The sequence below is a fragment of the Lissotriton helveticus genome, chromosome 2_1, assembly GCF_964261635.1.
Source record: "Lissotriton helveticus chromosome 2_1, aLisHel1.1, whole genome shotgun sequence".
In the NCBI taxonomy this organism is placed as follows: Eukaryota; Metazoa; Chordata; class Amphibia; order Caudata; family Salamandridae; genus Lissotriton; species Lissotriton helveticus.
The window spans coordinates 199,812,517-199,829,526 of NC_136059.1; the positions used below are offsets into that span (position 1 = coordinate 199,812,517).

General features: G+C 46.5%; 1 protein-coding gene across 1 annotated transcript in view; it reads left to right on the forward strand.

The window, feature by feature from the left end:
* Nucleotides 1-17,010, forward strand: part of NOL6 (nucleolar protein 6) — a 471,490-nt gene that overhangs the window by 204,616 nt on the left and 249,864 nt on the right. The window contains exon 18 of the mRNA XM_078674724.1: nt 13,753-13,907. Coding sequence (XP_078530850.1) covers nt 13,753-13,907 — 155 coding nt within the window. The remainder of the gene's footprint in view (nt 1-13,752; nt 13,908-17,010) is intronic.

Genomic DNA, 17,010 nt, shown 5'->3' on the forward strand with positions numbered 1-17,010 from the left:
GGGCGTTGATTTCAGCTTGCTTCCAGCTTTCCAGGAATGTCGCTGTCTTGAAGGAGATGTTGATGATCTTCTGTAGTTGGAGTGCGACGGTTGTGTCGGCTTTGTTGAATTCGTGGTGTAGGCAGGGGTCTGACGTGATCCTGAGTGGATGGAGTTCATGACCTTGCGTGTCTCGTCGTCGTTGACGTAGGACCAGGAGGTCAGGCGGTTGGTGCAGGTGGTGTTCGCGGGGGGGGGGGGGGGGGGGAAGTCTGTCGTGGTCAGGGCGGTCGGGGTGTTGAAGCTGTCTTGGATGTCCACGAACTTGCGATGGAAGAAGGTGGCCAGTGAGTCGCACAGATCTTGGTGTTGGCACTGGAGTTGGAGAGTTCCTTCACTATGCAGAATAGCTCTTTGCTGTCGTGTGCGTTGTTGTCCAGGCGGGCTTTGAAGGAGGATCTCTTGGCTGTTCTGATGAGTTGGTGATGTCTGCGGGTGACGTCCTTGTGGGCTGCGTGGCTGTCCGGTGTGTGATCGTGGAGCCGTTTCTTCTCCAGTTTCCGGCATGTACATTTGGAGGTCTGGTGCTCTTCGGTGAACCCGGTGGCTTTCTACCTTGGCAACTGGCTGTTGAAGGTGGGTTTGCCCCAGCAGATGTAGACCACCTCTGGAAAATGGCTTACTGTCATTGTGCCGAAGTCCGACTTGACTCCTTAGCAAATGCTCCTGTTCATCTGAGACATTCTGGATATGGTACAGCTTTGTGCCTTTCCCACGGGAAGGAGAGTCCAGGGCGTTCGGGCTATAATACTGATCGTTTCAGCCATTATCCTGGCTCTGTGTACAGATGAAGGAGGCTGCTGGGATTGCTGGCCTCCTGCATTCTGTTCATTTATTATGCCAGATTGCACATGACGGCTCAGCAGTGGGCTCTCTAGTCCCAAGAGGCACAGCATTAGGGGAATCTGTCAGATTGGATCCATATTTAGGGCAAGGTTACAAAAGATCTGCATTGGTGGTAGCTGGACTGTGATTGGCTCAGAGACAGATGCCTCTCCTTACCCCACACAGATTTGACAGTGGTGATGGATGCATATGTTCTAGGTTGGGGAGGCCATGTCGGAGAGGTGAAGAGCAAAGGCTTCTAGTCTCCAGCAGAAGCTTGACTCCACATCCGTTTGTTTGAATTGAGGCTGATTTGCTTGCCATTGAAGGTCTTCCTGCCCGACTTCAGAGGAAGGCTGGTGCAGGTGCTCTCAGAGAACGCCATCACTATGCGGTACTGTACCAAACAGTGCAAGGTCTTTGGTCCTGTGCCAGGAGGTTGTACGTTTCTGGAAGTGGCTGGACTGCAAGGGAATTTCTTTGGTGGTGAGCCACCTGGCAGGATCTCTAAAGACCAGGATGGGTAAAATGACAGTTGCACCCGTAGGTTGTGCAGGGCATCTTCCATCAATAGGGAGAACCCAGGCTTGATCTTTTCACCACTGCTGAGAATGCGCAATGTCAGTGCTTTCACCCTGGAGTGTGCCCAAGAAGACTGTCTCTCAGAAAACCATTCTGCCTAAATTGGAGCTTGAACCTCCTGTATGTCTTCTCACCATTGCCTCTGCTGCCGAGAGCTCTGACGAATATTAGGAACGACCAGGCCCAAGTCATCTTAGTGGCTCTGGATTGGGCCAGGAGCGGGTGGTACCTGGAACTTCTGGGCATGATATTCTGATCAAGCTCCTGCTTTGGGAGTATCTTCTGTCTCAGCAGCAGGGAAGGGTGCTGCACTCGGGACTGCGCAATCTGCATCTCCATGCTTGGAGATTGAGTGACAGCAAAGGACTTCATTTGACCTTCCTTCCGAGTTTGGCGATGTCATCTTGGTGGTGGGGTGTCCCTTTATGAAGTCCGTGTACCCCAGTAGTTGGGAGAAATCTGAGCCTTGGTGCAGATGACCTATAGGATCCTTCCACCAGAGCCAAAGCTGCTGCCACTGCATTGGTGTGCGGAGTGCCTGTTCTGGATATTTGTTAGGTGGCTACGTGGGTGTAGGTGCACACTTTACTGAAGCATTACTGACTTATCTTCCAGATCCGTAAAAATGGGCGTTTTGCTGGCTTGGTCTTGCAGGACTTTTTGGAATAAGCTAGTTTACAGACCCTCCACCTGGAGAGGTATTGCTTATTATATCTATTCACAAGATGAGTAATCTGCGGTCATAAGTATGGTTGAGAAGAAAAAGCTACTTCCCTTCGGTAGCACTCTTTAGGGCGGATACTCTATACGCAGCTTCCTCAGTGACCAGCAAATCCTCTCCATCCCAAACCCCGCCCCCATTCCCAAAAAAAGGATGCACTAGAGGTCTGTCTTCACCCCAATGGGAGGACTGAGTGTACTGGCTGTACTTCCTCATTCCAGAGGATGGATGGGTCCCTCCAGCCCACTCTAGACCTGGGACCACTAAACAATACATCCTGTCCGAGCACTTGCATATGACCACTCTGCAGGACATCAGCTCCTCTGACAGGGAGACCTAATGACAGCACTAGATCTAAAGGATGACTGCTTTCTTTTTTCCATCCACCATGCCCATCACCAGAACCTTTGTTTCATAGTATATGGAAAACACCACCAGTTAAAAGTCCTACTTTTAAGAGTCCTAACGGCTCCAGGATATTTATGAGCTGCCTGGCAGTGTTAGTTGTGCATGTGCACTTAATCGAGATTCATGTCTTTCTATACTTAGCCCGGCTGATCAAAAGCAACGGCAGGCATCCGTGCCTAGCACTTCTCAGACAATGAGTCCCATACTTCAAAGCCTAGAGTTGTAAAGAAACTCAACCTCAGCAGATCTAGCCCTTCTTGGGCTCAGTGCTAAGCGCTACCATAGGAAAAAGCGTATCCCAACAAGTACAGAGTGATGGCATTTCAACATTTGAAGCTCTTTTTTCAGCCTGTTTGTCCACTCCCTGTAAGGAATGTAATGAAGCTCTTGGGGATGATGGCTTCTTGCATGGCAAATCTGCCACATGCCAGACCACTGCACTCACTCCAAGAGTGCCTTGCCAGGCAATCATCGCAAGTTGAGGATCATTGAGGATGGAGATCTAGTGTTGGTAATGGCCAGTACTCTGAGCTTTCTGCAATTTGTTGCTAGTCTGGGCTTTCTTAGACCAACTTCCGCATGTGACCATCGCCACTGCCTCATCACTCACCGGGTGGCATGCACATCCTGCCAACATGTTAGTTCAGGGGACTTGAATCCCTCAACATCAGGATCAACACATTGATTACCTAGAACTACTAGCCCTCAAGGTTTTTTTCAAGCTTTTAGAGGAAAAAGTAGTCCTAGTGTAACTGAACAACATAACAGCCATGTATTGCTTAAAGAAACGGAGGTACTCACTCCATCCAGCAGTGTGCGCTATCACAAGAGATGTGTAACTGGGCAATCTACAACTAGTTCCTGCTATTAGCAGAGCATTTCCCAGAAATAGACAACACGTTTTCAAACCTGGTAAGAAGGATACATCAACAAATCCATGATTGAGAACTCCACCCATGAGCCATACACAGGTACTTCCAATAGTGGGAAACATGCATGGACCTCTTCACCGCTTACGTATATACAGGAATCTTCTAGTTGCAGCGTAATTTTCCAAAACATGCTAATATAAGTATGGATAAACACATACAATAAGCCAAAACAAAGGTGAAAAAAAATCAGACAACAGGGAACCCTAGTTATAAGTCAGTGGCTGTGGCTAAGCTGAAAACTTTAGAAAGTACGCAGTTTGCTAAAGTCTGTGTTTGCTACCCACAGACAGACAGAAACATAATTCTTAAAACATAGATTTACTTTTGTAAAGGAAATGCCTTAGTTATAATGTCGGTAACTTTTATAAAGCACTCACATTGCGGTCTTTAAGCTGATCAACCTGTATTGGCAAGCTTGGTTCTCTTAACTATGACAAAACCCCTGTGGTGCTCACAGGTAATTGGATCTTTTGCAACGTTATTGCCTCTGAAGGTAGGTGACCATTGGATACTGTTCATAAGACTCTCAATGCAGTGGCCTTTGTATCGCTGCTGTCTGATAATAGGGGTTCCTGAGATGGGGTTTCTTTGAATCACAAGGTCGTCCGGAAAAATAACAGCCTCCACACATGGGTTCAGAGCAGATGTGTGCATGTGAGGGGTAGAATTGTTCTTTTTTTTCCTATAGGCCCCAGGAGTTGTAGCAGGGGGGCAGTAATCTCAATGGGGCTTGGCTCGGATGTATCATTTTAGATTTTTGTATCACACAGAACTGAGGGATGTATTTTGCATTTCATTACCTAGCTGGGATAGGAACTGCAGAATAGTGCAATAAAAGAAAAAGGTAGAGAATATGCAGCTAAGTTAAAGCATTAATAACTGTTGCACAGCAACACGTCAGAAAACAGTTTGGGACAGAAGAGGAAGAAACATAGTTGCTGGAAATTCCCTCTGCCAACTGAAGGACTGTGGAAATTGCATCCAGCTTAATTCTGAATTTTGGACTTAAATGTCTTCTCTCTGAGCTAGGGAAGGAAGCCTCTTGTTGACCCACAAGAGGAAGCCTGTCCAAGTCATGAGCGTGAGAAACCTGTTCCAGCCATAGGGACTTTCTTCCCGATGACTGGAAAAGGGTGGAGGGTCCTTTGAATCAACAGCTGCAGCTGAATGTTTTGCTGTGAATTAAACTGAAACGGGGAAAAGCCCTTTTGCCCACTTAAAGCAGTTCTTCCATTCCGGTGACCTTTCCTGGAAGTTGGGGGGCTTTTGGAGCACCAGTGAAGAAGTTGTGTTGAACACCTGCAACTGGAAACTGTGGACTGGTGCCTGGCGAACCTGTCTGAAGATTTTGTCATGTTACTTTTTTGTATAAGAATTGTAACTTTTTAAATCATAGTTAATTCTTGGCTCAAAGGCTTTCCCTGGATTAGATGAACAGGCAAGCTGACACTCGAAATACCCTAGGCAAGCTACATGTCCAGCACATTCAGGTGGTCTATTATGCTTTGGAGCATGTTACATTATTGAGATTTGAAAGCTGGGGATGTTTGGGAGGGGGACCACATGAAAGCCTTCAAGCCGCCAGATTGATTATACAGACCGCCAAAACATGCTTCTGCAACTTCCCTTGTCCATGAGCTTCCCCGGCTAAGGTTGGAGAAAAGTATCCAATTTAAGACTCTTTTCTATGTTTTCAAAGCAAGGGCAGAGGTAGATCCCCACCACATCATTGGCCTGATAAAACTGCATCGATAAGAAAATATCGAACTGAGATATGCCCTGGAGCAGTACCAGGCAGACCAGACAGCTACGTTGGAGTTCACCGTCCTTGAAGCTAAAATAGTGACTGACTAGGTAGACAAGGCGTATTGCAGATATTGTGTTCATTGTGATTAACGCCCCAGATGTCTACTGGGACTTAACATCCCATTGGGAGTTTGAATTTGAGCATATAGAGGGAGGCGAAGAGAATGCCACTTGAGACTGCTATCCCAGTGTGCCTGAATCTTATTCAGTTCAGTTCACAAGCTTTATTCGATTTGTAGAACAAACCATACAAGCAGAACACATACATATATAACATATATTGCTAAAAAAACATCAGAAACACGACAATGTAAAAAACAATCGAGAGAAGACCATTATATACATAATAACATACAGTGATAAAAAGGCATCAAGGACACGACAGTTAAAAAAAGGATCAAAAGGGAGCCATTATACATAGTAGGAGGGGATTCTAAAAACATGATATGACCGGAGTTAGATTTCTACTGTACAAAGCTATAAGTCAAAAAAAGACTAGATTCATTTATAATACATAATGTATCCTTTGTACATGTAAAGTATTGCACAAAAATAAATAAGTTAAACAAATATACAGACAGGAAACCAAGGTAAGGAAAACGGAACCCAATCCATAATGTCATAAAACTATGGTTTTCCTGGCAACTGTACATTAATAAAATATACAGACAGGGGGCCATGGTAAAACAGAACTCAGTCTCAAATATCATAAAACCATGGCTTTCCTGGCAGCTGTACATTTTAATATATATGTCGCTACGAAGAAGCAGATATCCATGTCTTCTAAGGAACTAAGTAGCCGTAAAGCGTTCCTCATGGAACGAACATTGTGTTTTAAAAAGACGGGTTTTAAATATGTTACCCTAAGAAAGTGATCAAATTTGCAAAACAGTAGGAAATGGCAGCAGCTCTGACGAGAAACATTGTCTCAAGGGCATGCTATATCCGATTTAAAATTCATCATAGGAAATGCAACAAGATGATGAACGATTCCCAGTCGTAAGCGTGTTAAAACAAACCGGTGAGAATTGCGAGTGACACCAGAGAGGTAGGGTTGAAAGCCGGTGGGTAGATTGTAATCCCGGTAAGTCATCACGGTTTGCAGCTTTCCAGACGCCTTTGCACGTCCTTCTTTCTTATGACTTAAAAACCTTTGTTTAATGTCTTTTTTTGGGATCGAAACTACAGAACTAGGGTCAAGAAAAATGTCAAACTGAAAAAGGAAATAAAACCAATGGTGTATATACTTGAGCCAGCGGATGCGTGAGGAGTAATCCAACCTGAGACAATCGAGAATAATCTCCTGGGTAAATTGAGTTTCAGACTTAGTCCAGATTGAGCGCCAAAGCAGCAAGGGGCGCAGTGCAGCAAGATCCGAAATAAATTCAATTCCTACTTCTTCATGAATCAGGTCCACTGATGCTGAAGGTGGCACGCATAACAGTTTTCTGAGGAACTTATTTTCGTCTTTCTGCACATTAGGACCAACACAATGACCCCAAACCCCCGCTCCATACAATGCTGAGGGCACACATTTTACATTATAGATGTTCATCATGTTTTTGATACTCCTCACCCCCAGTTTAGAAGAGAATCTAAAAATGCTATTAGTGGATCTCTTCGTTTTTAGGCTGATATTTTCAAACTCGGATTGCCATGACCCACTATTGGCAAAGGTGATACCTAAATAACAAAAGGTTTTTACTTGTACCATCTTGACCTTGTCGATAAAAAAGCTAGAATGAGTTTTCTTGGCTTTCATCCCACAGGACATTACAAAGGTTTTAGATTTATTTACTAGTAGCTTCCTACTTTCTATAAACGTCATAAAACTGTCGATGAGGTGCTGTAAACCAATCTGCGTGCGGGACAATAGCACAGCGTCATCCGCATATAATAAAATTGCCACCGGTTTACCTCCAATCAAGGGTGCATCAGCAGGGGTCTGGCACAGTATGGAATCGATTTGGTTAATAAAAAGGGAAGATAAAAGAGGGGCCAGAACGCAACCCTGGCGAATGCCTCTTGAAACTTTGAAAAATGGGGTACATTCGCCAAGTGATCCGTAGCGCACCTTACATGACAGTCTCTCATATAGTCTGGCCAAAAAATGTACAATCTCCTTTGGAGCTCCTACCTCCAACAGAACCTGCCATAATATACAGTGGTCAACCAGGTCAAACGCGCTACTCAGGTCTGCAAAACATAAAAACAAATTCCCCTCTTTAACTACCGTGTATTTGTTGATTAAAAGATCTAAATTTACACATTGTTCTAGTGTCCCCATGCCTTTTCTAAAACCATATTGGACCTTGGTTAAAATATCCTTTTCGTTTGCCCATGTTTCCAGGCTCTGTAACATAATTAGACTCATTACCTTTACAGAGGCATCCAGTAAGGAGATGGGGCGATAATTACCCGCCTCTGATTTACTACCTTTTTTAAATAAAGGGATAATAACGGACTGGCCCCAAGATGGTAGTGGACAACCCTCAGCTGCAGCATTGAAGACCCTCACTAGGATGGGTGCCCACAGATTCATTTTGGCTTTAAGAAGGTCTATAGGTACCCCATCGGGACCAGGGGCCTTTCCTCCTTTGCTATCAGACAAGCCTTCATAAACCTCCTCCAAGGAAATTCCCAGTGGTAGGGGCACCCAGGCTGAAACCACTTGGGCAGGAATTTCTAGGGGCTTCCCTTCCGGGTTAAAAATATTAGAGAAATGTTCGATCCATGCGTTACATGCTATGTAAGATGTTAATTCCGGGATCCCCTCGGTGTTTAAAAAGGGGCTATTTATGGTCTCCCAGTAGAGTTTACTATTTTGGGTTTGCGCAGCTTGATTAAGATTGTCCCAAGCTTCTTCTTGCAGGACCTTTTTCCTGTTAGAAAGGGCCTCCTTGTATTTAACACGCAAAGTTTTAATATTATTATGATTGCGTGGTTTAAAACATAGGGCCTTTTTAAGTTCACGTAAGGACAAGGTACAGGGTTTGTCAAACCATCCTAGCCTAGTTACTCTGGTTTTAGATTGCTTCTTAGTAAATACAACTTCTATGGCTGTGTTTATTCTAATGTAACTTGACACCATAGTTGCCGTGTTGGTGACTTCCCCTAAACAATAAGAAATCTCGCTCCTACATTTTTCCACGACCTCCCTAAGTTTTTTCGCGGGATCAATTCCGGCCCACTTGATCCTTGGGCCATTTGGTATTGTAGGGACTATATCAGTAGAACAAAATTCATTAATGGGAGGCTTACAACCCCACCCTAATAGGGTTAAAAAGATACTATTATGGTCGCTAAGGGATTCTTCCCTCACCCATAAGTTGGTAAATTCGGTAGTGTTTGAAAGCAAAATATGATCAATATTGGTATTGGCATATCTGCCTGTAAATGTAGGGCAAGTATACTTAGACTTGTTTCTGTTACAACTAAGCAGGTCTAGATCAAATTCGGCTATCATATTATTTAAAAGACTACCATAATTACAGTGTTGAAAGTGAAGGGAATCCACTTTATCTGTCACCCCATTATTGCCTTGCTCTCTCCTAAAACCGCATGGGTTAACTGGAGCTAAGGGGCATGGCTGAATGTTAAAATCGCCAGCTCACAAGATGACTGCCACTCTGCGGGAGGATGCCAGTACACTTTTGAGTTCGGTTTCCAGGGGAAATAAGATATTTCCCCTAGAAGCATCAAAGATGTTATTATAAAAATTAACAAGGATTAAATCTCTAGATTTATTGGCCTCCAACCGTAACACCTGACTATGGGGTTCAATAAAGGAATAACTTTTGGTTTTAAAATCAATCATCTTATTAGAGATTAACATCAATAGGCCGCCCTTAGCTCTGCCCGATGGGGAGTTGGATGCGTTGAGGCAATATGATGAATAGCCCTCTACATAAATTGGTTCTTTGCACCACGTTTCTTGAAGACAGATAATGTCGTGACCGGCCCCTATAAATTCCTCCCAGAAAGGGGTATTCAATTTACCTGAAATACCTGCTATATTCCAGGTAATAAAATTAAGCCCTGCCAATATAACTGCTGTATGGGTAACCCTGTCTCGTTGTGGAGCGGGCGATATGTCAGAGGCAAGCTGCTTGTCACCTATAGGCTCTTTAAATAACTCCTGATGGGCCACTGAAATAGCTACTTCGATATCAGAGATCCTACATGGGGTATGAGGACCTACTTTGTTTGTAATAAGATTTAGGTCATTAAGTAGTTCAGGGGCTGTACGGGTTTCTTGGAAAGTAGCCAAGGTGCTACCTGTCGTCACATCTGACCCCTGGTCCCCGTGGGCAAAGTTATCCCTAGATGGAGTGGCCAAAGGTCAATCGACCCTTTCCAAACAATCAAACCTATTACTAACCGGGATGCCCCTTCACCCCCCCGCGGTAGGGTGGTCGCTGTTTTGGCGCCACGGCCGCTGACCCCACTCTCTACTTTTGTTCTTCTGTGGATACCAAGAACCTGTGTTGTTCCACGTGCGCTCAGATGGTTGTGCCCAGTTTGGGACTGTCGAATGTTGGCGCTCAGATGGTTGCACCCAATTGGGAGCTATCAGGGGCTGACACTCAGGAGGTTGTACCCAGATTGGTACTGTCGGGTACTGGCGCTCAGGAGGTGGCACCCAGTTTGGTGCTATCGGGTGCTGCAGCTCAGGTGGTTGCACCCAATTTGAAACCAACGGGAACTTGCGCTCAGGTGGTTGTGCCCATTTTGGGGCTATCGGGGGCGGGCGCACAGATGGTTGTACCCAGTTAGGAATTATCGGGTGCTGGCGCTCAAGAGGATATACCCAATTAGGTGCTGCCATATTCTGGTGACTACGTTCATAGGGATAGAAGGAGGAGAGGCGATGGGCATCAATTCCCCCCTTCTTTGCCAAAGCGGGCCAGGAACAAATATAATCCACCATATCTGGATCATCGCAGCTCACTATGATACAGTCTCCCTGAATGTTTTTAGGTTCATCCCCAATCCATGGCACTCTGCGTACTGCTGAGATTCGACTATTTTGGGGAGATTGAAGGGACCTGTTCATAGTAAGCCACTGTGAGACCTTGTTCCAAAGGGACCAAGATGGCTCCTCCTTATTTATATGTAGCTCAGGGACCCCAGTAAGAATGATGGTGTAGGGAGACGCTTCTGGTGATAAGTGGACGGGGCGCCTTAACCTGGAACCCCTTTTACCCTCATCAGGTCGAGTCGACGATGGGTGCTGGGGTAAAAGAGGAGTGGTGGACCTTTTATTTGATGGTTGAGACAGACCCTTGTTGGGCGCAGACTGGATGGACTGAGTAGGCTGAGTGGGGGTGGGCTGAGAAGAGAGGATGGCCGTGTTTTCGGTCATACGCACACTCCCTAGGGGGGTTGAAGAAGATGTTTCTGGCTTTTTATGCTTAGTTAGATTAAGCTGAGGATTTGATGTTGAAGAGCAGTTAACTACGCTATCCAACTGAACCCCTTGTGCTCCTGATCTAGAAGGGATTGTTATACCCACCCCATGTTTTACTTGGGCCAGGCTAAGCTGAGTCGATGGCTTCTGGGTAAGAGTGGCTAGTTGTTTTTCAATCGACATAATGCTTAGTTCTAGGGGTTTCAAAACATGATGTAGTAGTTCCCTAATATTCGCTAGAAGTTGGGAGTTGGCATCACCCAAGGTACGGACATCCCCTTCTTTAGACGTGGGCGCTGAATATGATGTTGGTTCCAGTATGTTGATAGATAACGAATTAAGATCCATTGAGGCACCCTGTGGTGGAATAGTGGTTGCCCCTTTCTTATTGGTGATAGCAGATTGATGGATCGTGGGATTACTTTTCTTTAAGTCTTTAACCTGTTTTGGAACAGCACCCTCCTTGGCCCCTGTTGGCTGGATCTCGGGGCATTGATCTTGAGATAGCAATGACTGAAGGTCTGGGGAGTTCTCAAGGTTCTCCGTGGAGTCAAGATCAGAAGTAATGTTGGTAGCTGACAGGTCAACCGAATTCGGGATGGAATGGACCTCCGCTATAACATTTGGTTGTAATAACACCGGGATGGATGTGGTCAACTGAAGTGGCGATTGTGCTGATGCTAAAAGGCCCAGGGAGGACCTCCTAGCAGTTGCCAAGACCTGTGACACCCTCCGCTCCAGTAAAGAAATACTTAGATTAATGGCCTCATTAGTTCTAGTAATAAATTGGTCGAGCGGCCCAGTGAGCAAGGCAGTTTTCATGGCCGTCTTACTTCTAGAACCCCTGGTCATGGTAGGGAAGAGTAGAAAATATTTGGTCTAATAATATAGCGATGATATGAAACAACAAAAGTACCTTAGTAGGAGAGCGTATAGATCAAATCGTAGGGCAAAGGGGGGTGGCCCAGCCCGGCCTCGCTCGGTCTCGAACGGGCTAAAACGGGCCCGCCCTTGGCCCGGGCTTCGCCCGGCGTCCCGCGAGACGGGTGTACTGACGCTTTTAAGCGCCTCCTGGCGCTGAGAGGTGACGCTGCAAGCCGCTGAGCGCTCTGGGAGTTGTGGTCCTCCTCTCGCTCGTCTCCGCTCGGCTGCCTCGCTCCAGGTGGTCAGTGAGCGTGAGGCAGGGGGAGACAAGCGGGCGGGTCCTGGCGGCATCAGCAGCAAGCACGTGGCAATTCCCCAGGACTTTACAGGTACGAGTGGCAACAAGCAGCAACAGGCAGAAAGAAAGGTTTCCCCCTCCACAGTGGGTGTACTGACGCTTTTAAGCGCCTCCTGGCGCTGAGAGGTGACGCTGCAAGCCGCTGAGCGCTCTGGGAGTTGTGGTCCTCCTCTCGCTCGTCTCCGCTCGGCTGCCTCGCTCCAGGTGGTCAGTGAGCGTGAGGCAGCGGGAGACAAACGGGCGGGTCCTGGCGGCGTCAGCAGCAAGCTCGTGGCAATTCCCCAGGACTTTACAGGTACGAGTGGCAACGAGCAGCAACAGGCAGAAAGAAAGGTTTCCCCCTCCACAGTGGGTGTACTGACGCTTTTAAGCGCCTCCTGGCGCTGAGAGGTGACGCTGCAAGCCGCTGAGCGCTCTGGGAGTTGTGGTCCTCCTCTCGCTCGTCTCCCCTCGGCTGCCTCGCTCCAGGTGGTCAGTGAGCGTGAGGCAGCGGGAGACAAGCGGGCGGGTCCTGGCGGCGTCAGCAGCAAGCTCGTGGCAATTCCCCAGGATTTTACAGGTACGAGTGGCAACAAGCAGCAACAGGCAGAAAGAAAGGTTGAATCCTATTCATCCGGGGACCTCTCTAGAGTGCAATCCTGCCCTAACTTGCTGTGGAAGATAGGAAGGAATAGTTGCCTACCTTGTTAGAGATACTGCACTGAGCGGGGAGTTTTTTTATCATATGGCCTGGAGTTCTTCAATAATGACTGTTACTGGAAAGAGGTTAAACCAGGTCTTGGGTTGGCCATTTGACACCACCCCAATTCTTGACATTATTGAGAGCTGGGAGGGCTCCCATGGCTCACAAACCTTGAAAAGTCTGGCGCTTCACCTTGCTGAATTGGACAGCACTCATTATTGCCGATCTGACATGGCTCCACTGCTAGAAACCTGGATGAAGAGAATCAATCACTGCTCACAGGCTGAAGAAGTGATATATTGTGTCAGAAGCTGTCCAGCAAAGTATCTTGGTCAGAATTTCAAAAGGTTTTCTGCATGACCTACCTTCTCTAGTTTAACAAATGTTCATAAATTTGCCTGGTAGCTTCTCAAATACTGTAAACTCTAGGATTGACTTTCCTCTGATTGTACTTTAAGTATTAAAGCTGTTTCACTGCTTATTGTTATAAAAAACCCATAAAAAGTAGTCTATGAAAAAAGTAACCACGCTCCTGGTCCGTACCTCAATCACTCCCAACTAAACCAACTAAGGTCTTCCCCTGACTCTCTATGCATAAAAAAATAGCATTGCCTATGCATATTCAACATTTTTTCACAACATTGTCTACACAATTTCGAAAAACCCCAGGATTACGGGGAAGTATTTAAAAACTCAACCCCTCCTTAAAGAATTGGTAGCGCTGTAGGAGCAGGTGCTGCCTCTCACCTGATGAGACAGGAAATAGTGCCCCTTCTATGTGAAGCTCCCTCCTGCTCCTCTGAAGCAGCCTGTTTACACACAGCTTTCTAGGCTCCTCCCTTTGATTTTGCAGACCGCTGAAGCCGAGTCAGCCGGAAACAGTAGAAAAACCTTTCTCTACGTTTTTAAATCTTTTTTGGGCTGATTGGATTTCCATCCTTGCAAAGGCAACAGCTCAGACACCAGGAGAATGACACACACCTTGCTCTGCATAGGCATTGGCTTAGATCTCAGAAGTGGGTACAGTGCAACCAGTTTGGCATGTATGACATGTATTGGAAATATCAGGCTTGCTATCAAATTGTAATTCTGTGTTAAGACTTACCTGTGACTATTATTCCTCAGTGATATGTCATATGGAGGGCAGTGGAAAATGGCCACAAGACAAGGAAGCCATTAAACGTGTCAAAGCAGCCTTCCATATCCGATTGTCAGAGCTGTTAACGGAAAAGCATCAACTCCTATGCAGAGCGGCTGCCACCCACATTGATGTGTACAAGGTATGAATGTCACTCGTGCTGCCTGGCCAAGCAGACTTTTCTGATAAAGAACAGTGAAGCTGACTCTGCATGCTCTGTAATCGAGATCGAACACTTCTTGTAATATTGTCTCCCTGCATGTCAACTATTGTTATATGGTTTGCAGCTGCCCTTAAATCTTGTTCTGCACTACAAAATCACCCTATAACGTAATGACCTCTAGTATTGTAAAGTGAAGCAGTGGGACCTTAGCAAAAATCCAAGGTAAGAAGCATCAGCTTTTGCCCTTCGCAATGAAAGGGTTTCAGAGATACATAGAAGAAATGGGTGGTAATCTTTTGAAGCTGTGTCCCTCATTAGTTCCTCCTGGTTAAGAATAGTTTGACCAGAATAAACATGGTACAGGTTCCTACAGTAGTGCATACTGCAAGGTGCTCCGAATTTGTGGCTAACCATGTAGAAAGGCTGCCTGCAGAGGAAGAAAAATGCCTGGGAAGAAAAAGTGAGCTCTTGTTATCATGGTGTATATTATCTGTGGCAGTCCCTCGTCCAGATTACTCTGTCTAATTCTTGGAAACCATGTTATGTTGTGTTATCTGGAATTTGTAATAGCACATCTGATACCAATGCCATCTCATAGTGCTAGAATGTATGAAGCAATTACAAGTGATATTTATTGTTTAGAGAGGTGTGTGGATGCCATCTCACCTAGGTGGGAAGAGTTGGGTCAGGGTCGTGATGGTATGTTCATGGTGCATCAATTTTGCTTTTGCTGTTATCTGCTCCAGTATTTCTAGATGTCCATGAGAGGAATAGAGTGCAGGTTGTGCGACAATTATTCTAAATACTTGATTGAAGAATGTCAGCTTGCAGACGCCATATGCCCTTACCTAGATTCCAGAACGGACTTCGGGCGGTCGCCAGCTGGATGACTTCCAACTGTCTCCAGTTGAACGCAAAAAAACGGAAATTATGATCTTCGGCAAGCAAACGGAACTCTGGGGTGATAGGTGGTGGCCTTCGGATCTGGGCCCCACGCCAACTCCGGTTTCGGAGATAAAAAATCTTGGGGTGTGGCTAGACCCCACCCTCAGTTTCGTTTGCCACACAAAGCGCACAGCGGCCTGCTGCTTTGGTATTCTGCGCGGCCTAAGACCGGTGTTAAAATTCTTTGATGCGACGACCAGGCAACTTGTGGTGCAGGCGACGGTGATTTCACGGCTCGATTATGCCAGCTCCCTGTTGGTAGGGCTGAATCAGGCCGAAGTCACCTGCCTTCAGCGCGTGCAGAATGCAGCTGCCAGAGCAGTTGTGGGGCTACCCAGGTTTTGTTCTGCTGTTAACACTCTGCGCTCTCTTCATTGGCTGCCAATTAAGCAGAGGATCCAATTTAAAGTACTCTGTGTGTCTTACAAGATTCTCAAGGGCTCCCCTGCCTCGATTCTATTGAATCTCTTGTCTCCCTATGTTCCGGCCCGCTCTTTAAGATCATCGGACCTTGAACTTGCGGTAGCCCCCCGTTTTAAGCGTAGCCATGCTGGCGGCCGTTCATTTCAAGTACGTGCCACGGCCTTGTGGAACTCTCTTCCTCCAGAGATACGTGCCCTTGGTGATCTGCTCTCTTTCCGCAGAGCCGTCAAGACATTTCTGTTCTCTTAACCCGCTCCTTTTTATACCTTCTTGAAGTTGTGTTGTGTTGGTACCTTGTCGGGTGCTGGAGCATCTGTGCGCATAATAAATGACCTTAACTTAACATAACATAACCTGGTTAGGTAGACGTGTAAACTGAGGGAGTAAACTAATGTCACACTTATATGGGGTGTGTAGGAAAGTGCCCCTTTTTTTACATAGTCACCCCCACTTTTTGGCTGGTATTTGATGTTATTTGACTTGGAATTGCACTGGGTTCCTGCTAATCAGGTTCCCAGTGCCAGAGCTCTTACCCCAAACTGTGCAATTGTACCCCCAATTGGCAATACCTTTAGCCCCCCTGTAAGGCCCTAGTAGATGGTACCCCGGGTACCTAGGGCAAGGAGACCGAGGAGGGTCCTTAACCGCATGTGTGCGGCCGCTATTTTTGCGCTGCGTGGCTTTTTTCAAAAAGCCGCGTTACATGACGAGCTGATCTCGTCATCAGCGTGCGAGCGGCACAACTCATGACGAGCTCAGCTCGTCATGAGCGCAGAAGGGGTTAAGGGCTGCAACACAAAATGTGCCACCCTAAAAGACCCCTCACCAAGCACATACAGACTGTCAGTGCAGGCTGGGTGTCTTGGTGCAGAAAACCCTGTGTGCCATGCCCACAGACACTGCATGCAGTATAGGTAAGTCACCCCTACTGAAGGACTTACAGCCCTAAGGCAAGGTGCACCTTACTACATGTGAGGACATATCTGCATGAGCAAATATGTCCCTGTGTTGGTCAACCCCCCCATGTTAAGTACATGTGACATTTTAAAGACATGTGCTGGACACTGGTGCAAACAAGTTCCCCAGCTACATGATGGCTTCACTGAAAATAATGATGTTTGGTATCAAACTTCTCGTAATAATGATGATGCTAGTGTTGGATTTATTAATACATGGACACCTTAGAGGTGCCCCCTGAAAACCTACCAGCCTCTGGTGTGTCGACTGACTGGTTCTTGCAAACAACGAGTTTCTGACCCCCAAGGGTAAGGGTCTTTGCTCTCAGGAAGCCAAAAAAAAAGCCTGCTCAGGAATAGGGTGTTCACACCCCCTCCAATAGTATGACCTGCTGATTAGCATTCCAAGACAGAGGAGCCTCAAAGAAGCCACCGCCTTTGAAATGGGGATCTGGGTCCCCTCACAGGAGAGGAAGCCGACCCCCTTTGTCCAGAGCCCTTTGGCACCTGGACAGGTGGGAAAATTAGCTAGTCAGGGAGGCATGCCCACCCTCAGGCTGGTACCACCCCTAAGGCGAGGTACCTGAATTGGACTCGACTGTTCAGAATTGGCCATCTTGAGGATTGCAAACTTAGGACTTTTGAGACAGGGTTATGCCCACTTCCCACTGGAAGTAGTAATACAGTGTGCGTAGTGACCCATGGTAGGTAGCCCATCGGCTACTACCTTACGCTCACTTAACACCCCTAAATTCAGT